This window comes from Miniopterus natalensis, chromosome 17, assembly GCF_054644295.1.
Source record: "Miniopterus natalensis isolate mMinNat1 chromosome 17, mMinNat1.hap1, whole genome shotgun sequence".
Taxonomy (NCBI): Eukaryota; Metazoa; Chordata; class Mammalia; order Chiroptera; family Miniopteridae; genus Miniopterus; species Miniopterus natalensis.
In genome coordinates this window covers 37,052,978-37,070,684 of record NC_142097.1, presented here as the reverse complement: position 1 = coordinate 37,070,684, position 17,707 = coordinate 37,052,978, and the positions used below count along the sequence as shown (strand labels likewise).

Here is a 17,707-nt window from a genome sequence, read left to right as displayed (position 1 = left end):
AGCTATTTTATATGATTCAGTAATGATGGGGAGAATTGAGAAATTTTTAAAAACACAGAAAATCCTTTATCCACTTTATATTTACCACTAGAGGTCTCACTAACTTCAGCATACTTGATAGTTTTTGCCCACATTAGAGTAACTTGGCCCTCAAGTTAAATTTTTGAAGAATAATATAATCAGGTAAGTTGAAACTTAGGTATTTTTTGGTTAGGGTAGAGAGCTGTATTTTGTGTTAACAGAAGAGAGACATAGGAAGGTGGTACTCATATTTTTTTTAACTTTATTTTTATTTTTGACACTATTATAGATGTCCCCACTCCTCTCCCCACCTTTGCCCACCTCCACCCAGCTCACCCCCTTCCCTCAGGCCATCACCTCCGTGCCCTCTGTGTCTTTGGGTTATACAGATGCCACACCTAGTGTTTTTGTGTAGAAAAAGTTTTTTTTCTTAATCCTTAATTCTTTAACTAGTTGAACAACATCCATAGAGAAAGCTAGCAATGTGACTTTTTTGTTTTTGCTTACAATCATACATGTATATGTTTATTTGCTTATATTGTAGAATCAAAAGAACAAGGTAGACCTATGTTAGTGAAGGTAGAGGGACAAGTATTCTTCCATTAAACACATTTACAAATTGTTAGGTATTATGGAAATTATATGAATAGCAGTAAACTTCAAGAACAATACAGTAAATTGGTTGATACCCTAATTTACCAAGTTTCTTCTTAAGTACTTAACACTCTTAGATTTGGTCTTATTTTTTTTGAAGTTGCAGATCACAGAATCATAGAATTGGAACTGGCTAGGTGATTTCTGTCTGGCCTTGAATATTGGCATGTTAGTATTTTGACTTTAAAAAGAAATCAGCATAGATGTCAAGGTGCAAAGTTTCTCCAGTTATCAACACTTACAACATTTTGTTATGGCATTTTCAGCTGTCCATAGGAGATCTATACTGTCCCAATATGTCTCACATCTAAATGGTCTTTTTAGTCTTTTTAATGTTTTATTTAGTTCTACATTCTCCTATCAGTTTTTGGTCAAAAGGGCCACTATTATAAGTGTTGTTTGGGCCGAAAAATGTAGTGTCAGTTTTGACATTAGTTTCTTATAAATTCATATTATATCTTTGAGAGCAGCTTTCTTCACTGTCACTTCCTTTTCCTTTCTGTGTGACTTCCCTCGTTCAGGGTCTGCTCATCCTACTGTTCTTTATGCTGCTGTGTGAAGCTTACAGCAGATTCACAGATGGCCTTTGTACCTCTGGTATTTTCTTCCCTCAGTCCATCCTGAACACCACTAATAGAAAAACATGAAACCATATCTGCAGCCGTGCTCAGGAACCCAAAGTTTGGATTCTCTGCCTTCTAAGCCTCTCTCAGGATCAGTCTTATCTCTCCAACCCGTTTATTTTCACACCTTAGCACCAACCCTTTGGTTAGGCTCCTGTAAGCCCTTCAAATACTGTCACACTCTTCTTGGTGCTTTCCTACTTACTCTTTAAAGCCAGATGAGAGCCATTTCCTCAAGAAGAAAGAAAAAAACCCTTGTTTTACTGTTCAGACTCAAACTGTTCTCTTTCCTGAGCTTGTACAAGCTGCTGAATGGCATAGTAAAAGAGAGGTATAATACAGTGTAGTGGTTAAAGCATGAACTCAGGAACCAGACTGTGTGTGCTTGGGCTTAGAATCTAAACTTTAGACCCTGGCTCTGCCACTTACTACTGTGACCTTGGACTAATCACCCTTTGTGATTCAGTTTCCTCGTAAATAAAATAGAGATAATAGTATTATTTACTTCTTAGGGTTATTGTGAGGATTAAGAGATTTTATATATATATATAGCATTCAGAGTATTACAGATCAGTACAGTCAAACACTGATTTATTCTTAGGTTCATGTGTGTATGTGTATGGCATTCTTATTTCCCCAGTTAGATACTAAGCTCTTTTAAGGCAGGGTATTAGATTTTTTTGTTTTAATTTCTCACACTCATGGAAGTTATTTAGTAAAACTTCTTGGCTAACTTAATTTCTTGTAGCCCATGTTCCTGTATGAAAAGCTTTAGTAAGCTCTTTCTTTAAATAAGCTACTAAAAGAGACCTTGGAAAAGCTCCAAGAGCCAGGAGTGTTTTAAGCATTCTCCTTTCTGAGGTCAAAGGTAAAGGCCTATAAAAACTTTCACATTCCCCCCCCCAAATATATCTTTATTGATTTCAGAGAGAGGAAAGGAGGGGGAGAGAGAGAGAAACATCAGTGATGAGAGAGTCATTGATTGGCTGCCTCCTGCATGCCCCCGATTGGGGATCGAGCCCGATCGCCTGGATCCTAGGTTGACGCTCAATTGCTGGGCCACGCCCGGCCGGGCAAAAACTTCCATATTTGAGGTAACCTCTAGACTTCGGTAGTTTAAAGCTGAGAAGGTTTTGAGATAAATGTATTCTGGTATCTAATGTAGAATTAACTTTAATCTTAAATGTTAATTTTTTAAATGGACCACTTTTATAGCTAAATGTTAAACTTTTATAAAGAATGAGGTAATCTTTGTAGCAAATAATCATCTTTATATAATTAATTCTTCTACCTTGCGTGCCAAATATTTTTTAATTAAAAACTCTTCCCCTTTTTTCACAGGACTTCCGGACCCATTTGCTAAGGTTGTAGTTGATGGATCTGGACAATGCCATTCTACAGATACTGTGAAGAATACACTCGATCCAAAGTGGAATCAGCATTATGACCTGTAGGTTTAAATGATTAACTGAAATGAAACATAGCATCAGTGTAATTTGATACAGTCTTTGAAAAGAATCACTGAAAAAGATCAGAGTTTGATCTGTGGTATAATTTGGTCTTGACAGAGGGATACAAAACCTACTGAGAAGGTATTTCGGTTAATTTATAGCTGGTTTTGGAAGATGAGATACCCTTCAGAATGACCCTGTGAAGAACAAAATGTATACACAGTATGGAGCTGTTCCCTCCCCCCACTTCTAGTAATTAAATGAAGGTATTAATTCATTTTTGGCCAATTAAAAGTATAAAACCAGACATTGTAATTGGGGTGTACTTATAGGCATTTTTTTTGCTTCTTTATGGAGTGTTTCTTTCCTTTAAATTTTACTTTAATCGTAGAAATAGACAGTAATGCCATTAGAGGACTGATAGGAAGATTAAGTGAGATAATACATGTAAAGTGCTTAGACTAGTACCTGGCGTGTAATTCTCAAATGTTAGATGGTTTTAGTAAATACGTTATTTTAGGTCACAAAATTTGTATTAGTTGATTTGACCTTTGGGGATTTTGAAAGCACAGCTATACTAAGCTACTCTCTATGCAGCTTGACCAAGCTTTAGAGTTCTTAATCTGATTGTTTTAAGCCATTTCTTTTTAGCTTCAATCAGATTTAAATTCAGCCAGAGACCCAGCTACAACAGTCAACAAGACATAGTCCTCCAACCTCACAGCCAGGTGGTGTAAAAAGACAAGTGAATAGGAAACGATAAACAGTGTGATGACAATATGGGGGAGAATAGGGTGCTGTGGAAATACACAGAACTTCTTCACATGGATTTAGGAGTTGGGGAAAGCTTCCTAAAAAGGTGGCATTTAGGCTCAGAACTTAATTAGGAGTTAACTTGAAAAGGGAAAAGGAGGGCAGGCCCTGAACAAAAGCATTCTGTGTGAGGACCCAGCGGTGAAGGAGCACATGGCTCTGAAAACAGCTTAGAGAGACGGCACCGGTGAGCTCACATACGCCAAGGGGTGCGTGGGAAGGACAAGCCCCAAGAGGCAGGCAGAAGCCGGCTCCTGAAGGTCCTTGAAAGCTTATTCGTACCTCTGAACACTCCTGAAAGCAGTGGGAACAGTGAAAGGGTGCTTGGTGGGGAAATGCTTTCATCAGGTGTATATCCGAGAATGAACATGTCGGCTATAATATGGAGAAGAGCTTAGAGGGGGCAAGAATGACAAGGGGACTATGTCCACTACTATAGGGGAATCCAGCAAGTAGAAAACGATGACTTTGTTGAAAAAGTGGTACTGCGAATGGAGAGAAGACGATATTCTAAATATTTTTAATATGGCCTTAAAACCTAAAGATTTTTTTTATCCTTGGGGGAAAAAAGAGAAATCCTACTATATGCTGTGTTCTTCTGGCTTTGGCTCGCAGGCTATGGTTTGCTCACCCCTACCTTAGGCTCCTTGCTTTTCTAGCCTTGCTGCTATCGTCTTTCTCAACACCGCAACTGGAGTGATCCTGTTAGAACATATCTCAAAGCTTGTTACTCTCTGCTCCAGATCCCCTTTCTGTCTTGCTTGGAGTAAGAGCCATAGTTCATACCATGGCTGACATGGCCCTTTATGATTTGTCCCCTGTATTGGTTAGAGCAGGCTAACTGATATAATAGGCAACACCACATTTTCATTGCTTAATACAATAGAAGTGTATTTTGTTTGTAAAGTCCATTTGGCAGGGAGGTGAGTCACTGTCAGTCACTCAGGGATACAGACTGGCAGAGGCTTCCCTATTTGCAGTGTATAGTCTCAAGATCTCTATGGGTCTTGACATCTAGCCTCCAGACAGAATACTTTAGCCATGGTGGGCTGCTCTAAGACCTGAGGGAATCAATATTTAGCATACCTGTAAATCAACTCCCCATTTAAAAAATGTTTAGTTTGGGGTGTTTAGCTATTTTAATGCATGATTCTGGTTCTAGAATTTCGACATCTTCTGTAGTAGATACCTGCTATGTTAGGTCTGTTAGTCTATTTGAAAATTAGTACATTCATTCTGAATGATATTTTAGTTCAGATTTTTTATTTGCAGGCAACAGACATGAAATTCAAATTGGCATAATTTAAAAAAGGGGATGTAGTAGCTTGCATAATTAAAAGTCCTGGGGTGGGGGGTGTTATGCTTTAAATATAGCTGGATCCAGGAGCACAAGTGTGGCTTCCATGTTCCTCATGTAAAAGTTTTAGTCCTCACTTAATGGTTTAGGTTTTTTAACATACTAGGTGAATTTTTCTGAATTTGCTGCTTTATTGAATGACACATTAAGGTCAAGGTTGTTGGACCAAAAATTTGACCTCGTAGATTAAAATATAGTTAGGGTTCTGCTGATAGAATGATGTTATCTTATTATATTTCTGCATGGGATGACACCATGTGAACAATTGGCTGTGGTGGAGCTTTCACATACTTGCAGGTATATGCACAGACAAGTGTAGTAACGCTTTTCCCTGCTCTGCTTGTCTGCAGGCAGTGAAGTGAAATCTGCAAGAGTCCTGCTCGCTCAAGGCCTGCATACAGGAAAGAAGCAGGGGAAAAGCGTTACAGTCAGCTTTTGTTCTGCAGCATTTTAAAACATAACAGGTATGTCAGATTTTTGGTCTGTCAGCCTTGACAATGCCCCTTGAAAATGAACGGAGTACAATCTGAAGTTGTAGTTCGTATCATTGAAATGTATTTAAAATGTGACTGGTAAAAGCTCCTGTAAGATTTTTGTTCTTGGAAAGAAAGAACTATACACTCCCAAGGTGTTATTTAAATCCAGCTACCAAATTAGTTTTTTTCACTAACAAAAATTGTTACTCAGCCTGAGAGTGGCAGATGTGATAAAGGATATATTAAAAATTCTTTTTAGCCCTGGCAAGTGTGGCTCAGTTGGTTGGAATGTCGTCCCTTTCGATTCCCAGTCAGGGCGCATACCCAGGTCTCAGGTTCAATCCCCAGTCAGGACTTATACAGAAGGCAACTGATCATTGTTCTTTTCTCTCTCTCTCTTTCCCTTCTCTCTAAAAATCAATTAAAAAACCAGTTCTTTTTTGATTTTACTCTTAAGTTTTTAAAAAAAAAATTAAATTCAATCCTGTGAATTGATTGAACTCAAAACATGTTTTACATTACCTATCCATACTCTGAAACATTTGTGACTCTAGACTACAAAAGCAAAAGAAAAATTTTATACTAACTACTTGTAATTGCCAAGTTACTCATGCAGTCATTTTGTGTTTTTAGGTATATTGGAAAGTCTGATTCAGTTACGATCAGTGTATGGAATCACAAGAAGATCCATAAAAAACAAGGTGCTGGATTTCTTGGTTGTGTCCGTCTTCTTTCCAATGCCATCAATCGCCTCAAAGACACTGGTTGTGAGTAGATACCAGTACTTTAAAAAATTTACATATATACATAAACATGTACACATATATACATGTTTTGGGGAGGAGTGAGGGGTCTAAAAACTTAACTTCCTGTGTATGTTTGAAACACTGGTAAAAATTCCTGGTCTAAATATATTTGATTGACTTAAAAAAACCACAATGAAACATTTTAGATATGTGAATCCTGGAACTGAATCAGAGCTGGTGCTAGGTTTTCAGTGAATACGTAAGGGTTCAGGAGTGATTGCTACCCGGAGAATAAAAAGAGAGGTGTCAGGGTATAGATGTGTTTTTTATTTCTTAGCATCCTTCTCTGGTTTTGGTGGATTTGTGAGATAAAGTGAGTTTTATTTAGGTGATTGGAGTATTTAAGGTGGCAGTTAAAGGGGAATTATTAGTGAATAAAAATGATATATAAAATTGAAAAAATTAAAAGTTACAGAAAGGTAAACATGGTAGATGAGGCATGAAAGAATGAGTTGCTCCTAAATGAGTTGGTAGCAGAACTGGCTCAAACCCTTATCTTCTAGTTTTTACTTGGCTGCTTATTAATACTTACTGTGTGTGGTGGTGGGGATCTTTGAAATGGTTAGAGAAAAAAAACAAATGGCAACTAACATTTATTAAACATGTATGTGCCAGGTACTTTGCTGAGAACTTTTCATAATTATCTGATTTAATCCTTAGAAAATATGAAGTAGGTACTGCTGCTATGCACGAGAAAATCAAGACTCAGGGATAAATTGCTCAAGAACAACAAGTATTTAAGTGGGAGCCAAGACACAGACTGAAGTCGTCTGAAATCTTTGGAAAGGAACTGCATGTTGGCAGTATCACACCAGTGTCTCATGGTTTTTGAAATATGAATTTATCAAAACTTTTGTTGAGACATTTATATTAATTATACATACAGTCAGAAAATTTAAACCATTTGTCATTAAAACATGATTACTTTTTTAAATGATAGGCCTGATTTCCAGCGGATTGTGGAAATTTACTATTGCTCAATAGATATTAGAATCTCTGATACCAGCCTCTTTTTTAATTGCTTTTTGTTGTTGATTTGAAATAGATCAGAGGTTGGATCTCTGCAAACTTGGGCCAAATGACAATGATACAGTTAGAGGACAGATAGTAGGTAAGTGTGGAACTTAAAGTTACGTGAATTTTGGCTTCATTCAAGCTGACCTAAACTCTAAATATCTTTTAAATCAAAGTATAGCCCTGGTGGATGTGGCTCAGTTGGTTGGAGCATTGTCCTGTGCACTGGAAGGTCTCAGGTTCTACTCCCAGTCAGGGCACATGGATACATTTCTGTAGCATTTTAAAATTTTGTTTGGTAGTTTGTGGTGGGCAAATAATTAATTTAACCAGTCCTATTGTTGAACATTTAGGTTGTTTCTGATGTTCTAGTATTATGAGCAGTGCTCTGATTAACAACATAGTTTTTTTATGACTCATTTTATATATTGCTAGAATTAGGCTATTTAAAAGCAGAATCCCATCTAAAAATTGCTTAGGTCTTTTGTAAGACAGCATTCTGGAGATGAAACATTGAAGCTCATGAAATCCTTTAGCTTTGATCTTTATTATTATTCTGAACAAAGCTAGTGAGAAATGCCTTGTTTCTGCTGTGATTGTATTGCAGTAAGCATTTCACTTCTTAGCCTTTCTGATAAAAACTAATAAAGTTTACTAGTACAGTTTTAACACTAATATTTTATTTACATTCACTGAGAAGGTGTATTATAGTGTTGTCTCCTATAAATGGAACAATGTGTTGAACTTTCTGATTTTTCACAATTTTTACAGAGCTGGAAAATTTCAGAATTTTGAGACCCTTCCTGGAATGAAGGGTCTTAAGATGTCATACTTTATTTAGTGTTCTTTAAGAAGTGGGGCTGTAGTCAAGTTTTCCTGTACCTCTTCTGTCTTTTGAGAGAGTTGCCAAAAATACAAATAGAGAATAATAGAGCAGCAAGGACTTGAGGCATATTATTTAGCCAAACTTCCTCCTCATTCAGATTGGGACTATAGCCTGATTTTCTTCAAGGTCACAGTGCTAAACTAGCCGCTATAGCCTGGTTTAGAGTTCACATTTCTCGCTGCCAAGTTTATACAGTGTAGTTTTATACCACCCTGGCTGATGACGTACTGTTTTAACTCATGGAATTCAAGTATTGCCCTATGCCGGCATCTAGTGTATTTTTTTAAAAGATGAGTGAGGTATTAAACTGAGATTAATTCTTCTGTACATGAGTAAAGCTTTTCATGTGTTATGCCTTATCTTAAGTGCAGTAGTAGCCTTGCATTGCCCACTATGATGGAAACATGTAATTAGACTCTTCTCCATGAACATGATAAAGTGTAGGAAGCCTTAAAATTCTAATATCACTACTAAAGGGAAAAAATCTCATGGAAAAAGAAATTACAGAATTTAGTAGAAACTAAAGAGTTCATTCTAAAATATTGAAATAAGCTAAGCCAGATGTCTTTTAAAGATACGTATTTTAAATTGTGACAGTTCTTTCTCATCTATGACTCTCAGTAATGTTTTTGTTGTTTAATAGTAAGTCTTCAGTCCAGAGACCGGATAGGCACAGGAGGACAAGTTGTGGACTGCAGTCGCTTGTTTGATAACGATTTACCAGATGGGTAAGCTGAGATCATTAGAGAACTATGTAGGTAACATCCTTAAAATAATAAAAAAGAAGTTGGTGCTTATTGTATACGTAACTTTAAAAATTTGATGATCAATTCTAGAATCTAGGTTTTCCTTGTACTTGGAAAATTAGTAAGGAATCTTGTTATAAATTTATAAAATAAGCCATGAATTAGATGTTAAATTTGGTTTTTAAGAGTTTTGACTAGGAGGCAAGTCAGATTTCTTGACAAAAAGAACTCTCCTGTAACTATTATATATTCAGAAGAAAAATATTTTTTTTGTTTGATTAAATTACTCAAAACTGGGTGTATAAGTACTGAATCTGAGACATTGCCCTGTTTAGAGGGATGGGATAGAGAATCTGTGTAATAGTAATTATAATTACATAGTAATATTTATGGAGCATACATGTAATTTAATTGAGTATTATTGACATTATTGGAAAATTCTTAGAGTTTGGCTGATGGAAAATATTAATCACACCTCAGTGTGAATATTTTAGGAGCTTTAGAATTCCAGAAGATAAGTGTACATTTTAAAAATAAGTTGAAAAAATTCCTTTAGTCTGTGGATTGATCTTTCAGTTTGTGGTTCTTGATTCATACAAATCTCTTCCTGACTTGGTTATTACACTGCAAACATTTTGTATCCAACTTCCTAGTCATACCTTATTCCTCAATATTTTTACTTAAGCTGGGAAGAAAGGAGAACTGCCTCTGGAAGAATCCAGTACCTAAACCACATAACAAGAACTACGCAGTGGGAACGCCCAACACGGTAAGAACATACTACAAGTATCTTCCTGTGGTCTGTGCTCTTCACCTTCCTGAAATCGTTTGTTTCTGTTTATCTGTTTAATCAGATTTCCCGTCTTGGTTTATACTGCTCTAGATCAGTAGATCTTATAGCAAGTGCCATTATTATTTTTAAAAGGTCATTTTCAATAAGGATTGTTTAGCAGGTCATTCTGTTATTATAGCTGCAGGGCCTGTGAAGATACTCAATAAATATTTATTAAATGAGTTAAATGAATAAATTGAGAAGTCATCTTATTTTTTGGACTCCTAAATTTTTTCTTTGAGTCCATTATTGAATGGCTGTAACAAAATACATATACAGGATCTGCATTTGTTCAGTTGTGTAGGGGGATGATTATGTTATATTGCGTCCAGCAGGGTCTGTGATCAGGATAAGAACCAGATGCTCTGAGACCATGTGGAGGGGCACCTGACTTAGAGTGGGGGGCAAGGGGATGGCAGAACACGCCGAGGAAAACTCTGAAGGAGCGGGATCTCTGAATTAAATCCTGAAGAATGTTAGGGTTTAGCCAGGTAAGGGGAAGGTGGTGAGAAGTGTTCCGGGTAATAGTGCTCACAGTCATCGTTCAGTGCACCAGTGGCTGTGTGTCAGGCACTGTGCTCAGCAGTTGGTCTGTGACACTGAATAGGGTGGAGAGACCTTCATGGAGCTTAATGTGTAAAGACATAGGGATGCAAGATAATTTTTGGAAACTCCAAGGAAGTGCTTTATGAGTAACAAAGTGAATAAGATAAGTGGCTGGATATTTTTTCATTTTTTTAAAAAGTAAGAACAAAGTTCAATAAATAAGAAAAAAAAAGTAAGAACAAAGTTTATTGCTACCTGTACTGTGTTTGTTTTGCCCCCACGCCCTTTTTTTCTGAGCAGGACTGGCTGGCACCAGACTTAGAACCTATCAAATGCTGCTTATTTGCTATACATACTTTTATTTACTAGGGATTAATTGCTTAACTCGTTGGATCACAAAGTTTTCTCTGTTGTGATTCTTGGGAAAAGCTTAGCTATGCTGCCATTTTAAAAAATGCATGAGAGCTGCATTTCCAGTATTAAATTGCCAAGGTTTTTATTGATGTCAGATAGCCCATTTTTATTGTATCTGTAAATGGATGTGTACTTATGTCAGTGTTTTAGTGAAGTCCATTTCCTTCTAATTCATTTAACTGATAAAATTGGCTTTAATTTCCACATGTCTAAAGTTGATTGTGTTGTAAATGTTAGTTTGAAAATTAACTCCTGATTATCATGGTATTTTGGATGACCTGCAATAGACTGGACGCTCTTTGAAGAGACGAACTGTCCTCTTTCCTTTATTCATTCAGTGTTCATTGAGCTGCTCTTACATCTATGCCAAGCACTATTCTGGGTGTGGGGATATGTGTTTTGGGAAACAAACTGAGCACTCTGATCTTCCATAAGTATTCTAGTGCTGGAAGACAGCCAAAGACACGGATGCAAGTTAGAATGTCAGAAATAATTGCTGTGCCGAGGAAGGGGGGGTGATGTGCTATCAAGTGCCTGCCTGACTGCTTTAGATTCGAATGTCAGGAAGGACCTCTTAGAGGGAGGCCACATTTAAGCTAAAGCTATGATTTGAATGATGGGGGGAAAAAGAGCCTGGCCTAGGAAGAGTAGGAGAAAAAAGTATTTTAGGTGGAAGGAAAAGCTACTGTCCAGAACCTGTGCAAGTTCAAGGAACAGGGAGAACGTGAGTGTGTCAGAAGCAGGGGGAGAGCAGTGGGAAACCAGGTCTGAGAGGTGGGCTGCAGCTGCATCAAGTGGTGCTGTGTGAGCTGGCCCTCACACCTACAAATGCATGTGGACTTCATATAAAATGTAATTAAAATCAGTACTGAATGATTTAAAGACATTAATTGACATTCTGCTGATCACTTGAGTTTCATTGGTGCTTAGAGGCTTCAGGCTTTTATTCAGAGTTTTTGAAATCATTATATTTGTATTAGTCATTCCATTTCCCTCTAAGTGGTTGTTACTGCGGTACATGCATTGTTTAGAGAGCTCTACTTTTGATATCTTAACTGAGTAACTTTTTCTCCCTGTTACTTTTCAATAGACCGGCATCTGAATATTCTAGTCCTGGCAGACCTCTTAGCTGCTTTGTTGATGAGAACACTCCAATTAGTGGAACAAATGGTGCAACATGTGGACAATCTTCAGACCCCAGACTGGCAGAGAGGAGAGTCAGGTCACAGCGACATAGAAATTACATGAGCAGGACACATTTACATACTCCTCCAGACCTACCAGAAGGCTATGGTATGACAACTAGCAAAGGAAAAATAAAGTGTGGTTTACTGCTTTCAGCTTGCTAAGAAAGCCGGAAAATCAACTTTTAAAGAAATTATTAATCTGGGTTTAGGAATTCTGCATGAAAATAAAAGTAAATGTAAAACCTCCCAACTTTGAAAAGTCTTTGAAGTGGTAGAAGACTATCTAGCCAACAGTATGACCTTGGACTAGTCATTTAACCTCAGCCTTTTTGCTCTTTTATAATGAAATAAAGTGAATGATACCTTTCTTTATCACAAAAGTATTGTGAGGAGCAAATGAAACAATGTGAGACTTCCTTGTAAATAGGCACTGTATTAAAGGTAAGATGGTATTGTTATTGATCATGGAAATCTGAAGTCAGACCTGAAATGTAATTTTCTAGAAGTACATTTTTAGAAATAATTTTAAAAGCATATTTCCGATAGTATTCAAATATTTATATTGTCTATAATTTTGGGTTATCTGAGTTATTGTTGTAAATGATTTAGTCATTTCTGTTTATATAAAATTATTATAATCTTATATAATTTCCTAAATTGTAGTGTTTCATGTGGAAGATGACATGAATCTTCTAGATGAATACAGAACTTTCTAAATCACGACTTGTGAGCACTCTCGTAGATAATATGAACTCAGCTATCCTTTCCTCTCGACAGCCTGCCCATAAATTATCCTGGGCTGCTGGTGACACCTAGTGACCAATATTGGGAATTGCCTGATCTAACTTGTATTTTTTCCTGTAGAATATTTTTTAAACTTGTATTTTATTTTTACTGTAGAATATTTTTAAAACTCTTCTGCAGATACAAGATTTTAATTTTATTTTTTAACATAGTTTAAATCTTTACTTAACTTTTAAAGCCCAAACTTGTCCATTGTGCTATGCTGCACAGGTGAACTTACAGCACAGCTTGGGCTTGGGAGACAGGCAGACAGTTTCTTTCCTGGCTTTGCTATATATTAGTTGTGTGATAGTGGGCACATTATTTAACCTCTCTGAACTTTGATTTTATCCCCTATAAAAAGGGGAAAATAATAGTACCAATCATGTAGGTTTGTTGCAAGAAATAAATGGTAATTTCATGTGAGGCGCCTGACAGTGACTGGTGTAGAAAGCATTATATTGTAGCTGCTATTATTAATGTTCAGACCTCAGAATAAAGTATTTCCTGACGTTTCTCTTTAATTGAGATTATAAGGCAAGCTATTCGGAGTGAAGGTGGTTATACTTTTATAATATTTGTATGATAGGGAGTAAAAATTTTTTACTTCAAAACAGAGGAGTAAAGTGGGTACCGAGGCTGAAATTATTGCAGCTGTTATCTATAACCAGTTTTAAACATTTTTATGTTTATAATTTTAAAAAGTTTAAATTCATTGACTTAATTATAGGTTTATAAACAAATTTATACTAATAAATTTTAGCAGTAGTGTTATCATTTTATATGTTGGAATTTTTCTTTAGATTTTGTTTAAAGACAAGTAGTTCTGTTGCTTAAAAACATGCATAAATAAAGACTGAAAACCACGCGGGAAGGAACCTTTCCCAGACCCCCCACCTGGCTTCCCAAGGGCAGACCCACTGCTCTTTAGCCCCCCCCCCCCAGCGTAGTTATTCCCCATCTTGGCCTGGTGCTGACTAGAGTGCCTCCCCTGTATTCTGTCATTTTTGCTTCTCTTTAAGTCCAAACGCAGTCTTGAGAATACACGTCTCAAGAAAACAAAACAAGTTTTGGTAAAAATTAGGCACAATAAAAAAAATCACCGTCCTGCAAACCCTTTAAAGTTCCTGAAAGTCCCTCAGTCTTCCCAGAGTTGGCTAGCCGCCTCCTCCCAGCCTGCTCTTGTTCCCTGCAGGCTCCGCATTCAAGACAGTAAAGGATCGTTTCTTCACTTCTGTTTTGTTGAGTTATTGGTACTGTCACTATCTTGTTTTCTATTTTGCATTGCAACGTGGCTAGTATTTGCGCCACATTATAAGTCTAGTTTGCTTTAGATCGCTGGCCTGTGGCCCCTTGCCACTGTTTATAAGGTGGTTTCCAGGAGAAAATGCATTCTGAGTTCAGAACAAATGATTTGTAAAGTAAAATTTTTCTAATATAGATTGGTAATGTGGATCATTTACTTGTTAATATAATATATTTGGACGTTCTGAATATGTTTTTATTATCAGTGTTTCTTAATTTTACAGAGCAGAGGACAACACAGCAAGGTCAGGTGTATTTTTTACATACGCAGACTGGTGTGAGCACCTGGCATGATCCAAGAGTGCCGAGGTAAGACCACATTCTGAGTACTCTTCCTACCACCGAGTATCCATTTACCTAGGATTTCTTTGATTATTTAATCTTTAACTTCCTAAAATAGCTTATGTAAAAGTTAGGCTCTTTCTAATACTCATTTCAGTTTGACGTTTAATAAAAAGTCCTACCTACCTCTCTCTAATCCTACCCCAGTGCCCTAATGCCCCCCCATCCCTCTCCACTCTTCCGTTTAAAAAAATCTGCACAAAAACATGAGTCTTTTAGGAGTTTGAAAATTAACCTTGGGGAAAAAAACATACAAAACCTTACAAAAAACATACATACCCTTTTTTTAAAGGCTAGCAAATTGATATTTTTATTTCTGGTTACGCTTTTTAAAAAAAGGTTTCTTTATTTTAACCTTATATGAGTGTTTTCAGTGTTCTTTTATGTGCCCCTTAATAAAGTTTCATTTTAATATAGAAAAGAAGTAACCTAATTAAATTAAATTTTTATTAAATGCCAAAGCTCATGCATTTGAACTACCCAGTATTGTTAAGTGCATTTACTTGAGGTCTTTTTTTGCCTAAGCTTATACTCAGAGCTCTACTTGTCAAGATTCATGTATTTGAATCAAAACCAGATGTGACTAGCTGATCTTGGATTGCTTTGATACTTTCTCTTTATTTATAAATAAAGCAAAATAATAAAAAGGTTTTACTTTGTCATAGAGCTTAATTAGAATCTTTCGAGGGTGGCAACCAAAGAAATGTGCTATCACTAACTTTGCATCAAGATTGCCATTTATGTGTCTTGGTGTAATATAAGCTGTTTTAAAAAAGTAATGGGGAGGAAATTTTTGTTTTATTAATAGGCTCACTGACAAAAATCTATGGGCCTAACTTTTAGCAACAAGACTTTTATTATGTAAGTTATGAAAAGAAGTGTTAGGAATTCTGTTTGTCCAATTGAAGGTCATTGATGAGCTTTTTAATATGGTGTTTTTTTTAAAATTGACGTTTTTAGAGAGAGAGGAAGGGAGGGGATATAGAGAGATAGAAACATCAGCGAAAGAGAAACATCATTGACCGACTGCCTCCTGCATGCCCTCCACTGGGGATCAAGCCTGCAACCAGGGCATGTGCCCTAACCGGGAATCGAACTGGTGACCTCTTGGTTCCTGGGTCGATGCTCAACTGCTGAGCCACACAGGCCAGGCAGCGATGAGCTTTTTAATAAAATAATTTAAAATCATTCGAAGGAAATGTGCAGAAAAAGTGATTTTTAAAAAATAAATGTTTTACAATAGTGAGAAAGTAGATCTTGAGTTATCTGTTGAAAGAACAGTATGTAAGCTGGCATCAGAAGATGAACTAGAGAGAGGTTTTGGCAGCACTGTTGGTAATATGTTCTTATTCCTAAGGAACATGTCAGGTTTTCATTAATGAATACGTGGTTTCTGTAAAGGTTTAACATTTCATGTTGAGTACTGAATAATGGCTTTATGAAATTATGCTCTGGATTATTTTTCTTCTCTTTAGTCTCTGTGTTCCAAATTGTTATCTTAAAAATCATATCTTTATATCATCATATCTTTTGTTTTTGGAGTTTCCTTTAGTAAACTTGCCATTTGTATGGAGGATCTTTTATCAAAGCAGACTATAAATATTTAGATTCTATTAAAATTTCATCACTATTCAAAGACATTTATAAAATAGTGTAATTCAGATACTTTATTTAAAGATATCCAGTGAACTTAGATTATCTGAGAAGTTCTATTTCATCAAGTTTTGCATATCTCTTTAAAATAGTGACTAATGCCATTGCACCATGATTGTGTAGTCTTAGTCTTGAAATACAGATCTGTATTCCTTTTTATGGCTGTGTAACATTCTGTTTTCCTTCAATCATTTTCCAAGTAGAAATAAAGATTGTTTCCAGTTTTCTGCTCTTTTAATCAGTTTTTTAGAGCTCTCCCCTGTATGACTGTAGAATTATAAAGTTCTAAATAAAATGATATAAAATCAAATTCTGCTTATATCAAAAGAATTATTCTTTGATTTTAGTATATGCTTTTCATTTCTAAAAGTTCCACTTTAAATATCTATTTGTTCATTCTTAATAATCTCTCATTGATAGTTTGCCTTTGTATTTCCTTATTTTTTTTAAGGGTGCACGTCATAGCTGTTCTCCCTGATCTCTGACAGTACTTGGGGCTCTAATTCTGTGGTTGATTGTTTGCACTGACTTTCCTTTCTGAAGTGTTTGGTGATGTTTGTGAGTTTGTTTGATCTTAATTGGTTTGAGTTCTGTGGACATAAAGTAGGAATTTAGGAAGTTTTCCTGGAATCACTTCGTTTTTCCTTTTTGGTTCTCAGCTTGAGGAGGAAGTTTCGGGTTTCCTGTTCCATCCTTGCTGCTGCCCTGAGGCTGTTTTCCAATGAACAGCTACCCATGAGCAGTCCTACCTACCCCTTACCCCTGTGCCTAACTGTCACTTGGGTCCCAGCTCCCGCTCAATCCACTTTTTTCTTTTAAATTTGAGAAAGATTTTTTAAAAAATTTCCCTTGTCTCTTTTCAGACTAGCAGTGTCTCAAACAGTGTGTTCTTTTCAAGCTCTAGTTCTATAGCAGAAGAGTCTCATGGAACCTGTACGCAGAAGCCAGAATTACCGTTTCAACAAATCTGTGGGCACCTCTATGTGCTCATCTCTGGGCTTCAGTATGACCAAGAGGAGATTGTGTTAGGCACAGTGTTTTTCTCGTTTAACTTTTAAACATGATTTTGAAGAGATTTTTCATTATGATTATCTGTTATAGTTTAAGTTTACATTAGACATGCTGCTTTTATTTCATTCTTTAAGGTCCTGTAAGTCTTTGTCTATGTAATAGTATTTTAAGAATGTGTGATACAGTAATTATGGTCTTTGGTCCATTAAAAGTCTTTCTGCCTTTTTAATTGTAGCAGCAGCCTTAGAGTGTTCTTCCTGACATGTCCTAAACAGGTTCTTCATTCACTAGCTTTACAGCTTTCACAATTCAAAGTGGAGAAGTTGCCCTTTAAAATGTGTACTGGGATTCTTTTCAGAATCATAATTTTAATATTTCCAGTTTTGCTTTGTCAGAGAGCTTAAAATTAAAGGAATGAACACTTATTTACACAAATTTTACAGTGTAGTAATGAAAGAAAGAATTGAAGGGAAATTTTAGAAACATTTAATTTCTTATACCACTGACATTTGTAAAACAATATTTTGTCAGATAAGGATTGAAGTACAGTTTATGTTGGCAAGTTTTGTGATTGCTTTTATATTAATTTAAAATCTGTGTCACATTAAAGCCCAGGAACAAACTTTCTAAAAATGTAGGCTATGTGATAAGTTTCTGAGCCATTTATGGATTGGCTTTTGAATATGCAAGTTTGTTAAACCTTTGGGAATTAAAGATTCCAGCTGAGCATCTCAAGTTTCTGAAACAATACATTTTCTCAGACTTCATGGAATTGTTCTGTGTCATT

General features: G+C 36.2%; 1 protein-coding gene across 1 annotated transcript in view; it reads left to right on the top strand.

Moving 5' to 3' along the window:
• SMURF2 (SMAD specific E3 ubiquitin protein ligase 2) overlaps positions 1–17,707 on the top strand; it is a 72,175-nt gene that overhangs the window by 39,288 nt on the left and 15,180 nt on the right. Inside the window, exons 3-9 of the mRNA XM_087826311.1 lie at positions 2,640–2,748; positions 6,029–6,162; positions 7,247–7,312; positions 8,745–8,829; positions 9,533–9,616; positions 11,730–11,932; positions 14,139–14,223. Coding sequence (XP_087682437.1) covers positions 2,640–2,748; positions 6,029–6,162; positions 7,247–7,312; positions 8,745–8,829; positions 9,533–9,616; positions 11,730–11,932; positions 14,139–14,223 — 766 coding nt within the window. The remainder of the gene's footprint in view (positions 1–2,639; positions 2,749–6,028; positions 6,163–7,246; positions 7,313–8,744; positions 8,830–9,532; positions 9,617–11,729; positions 11,933–14,138; positions 14,224–17,707) is intronic.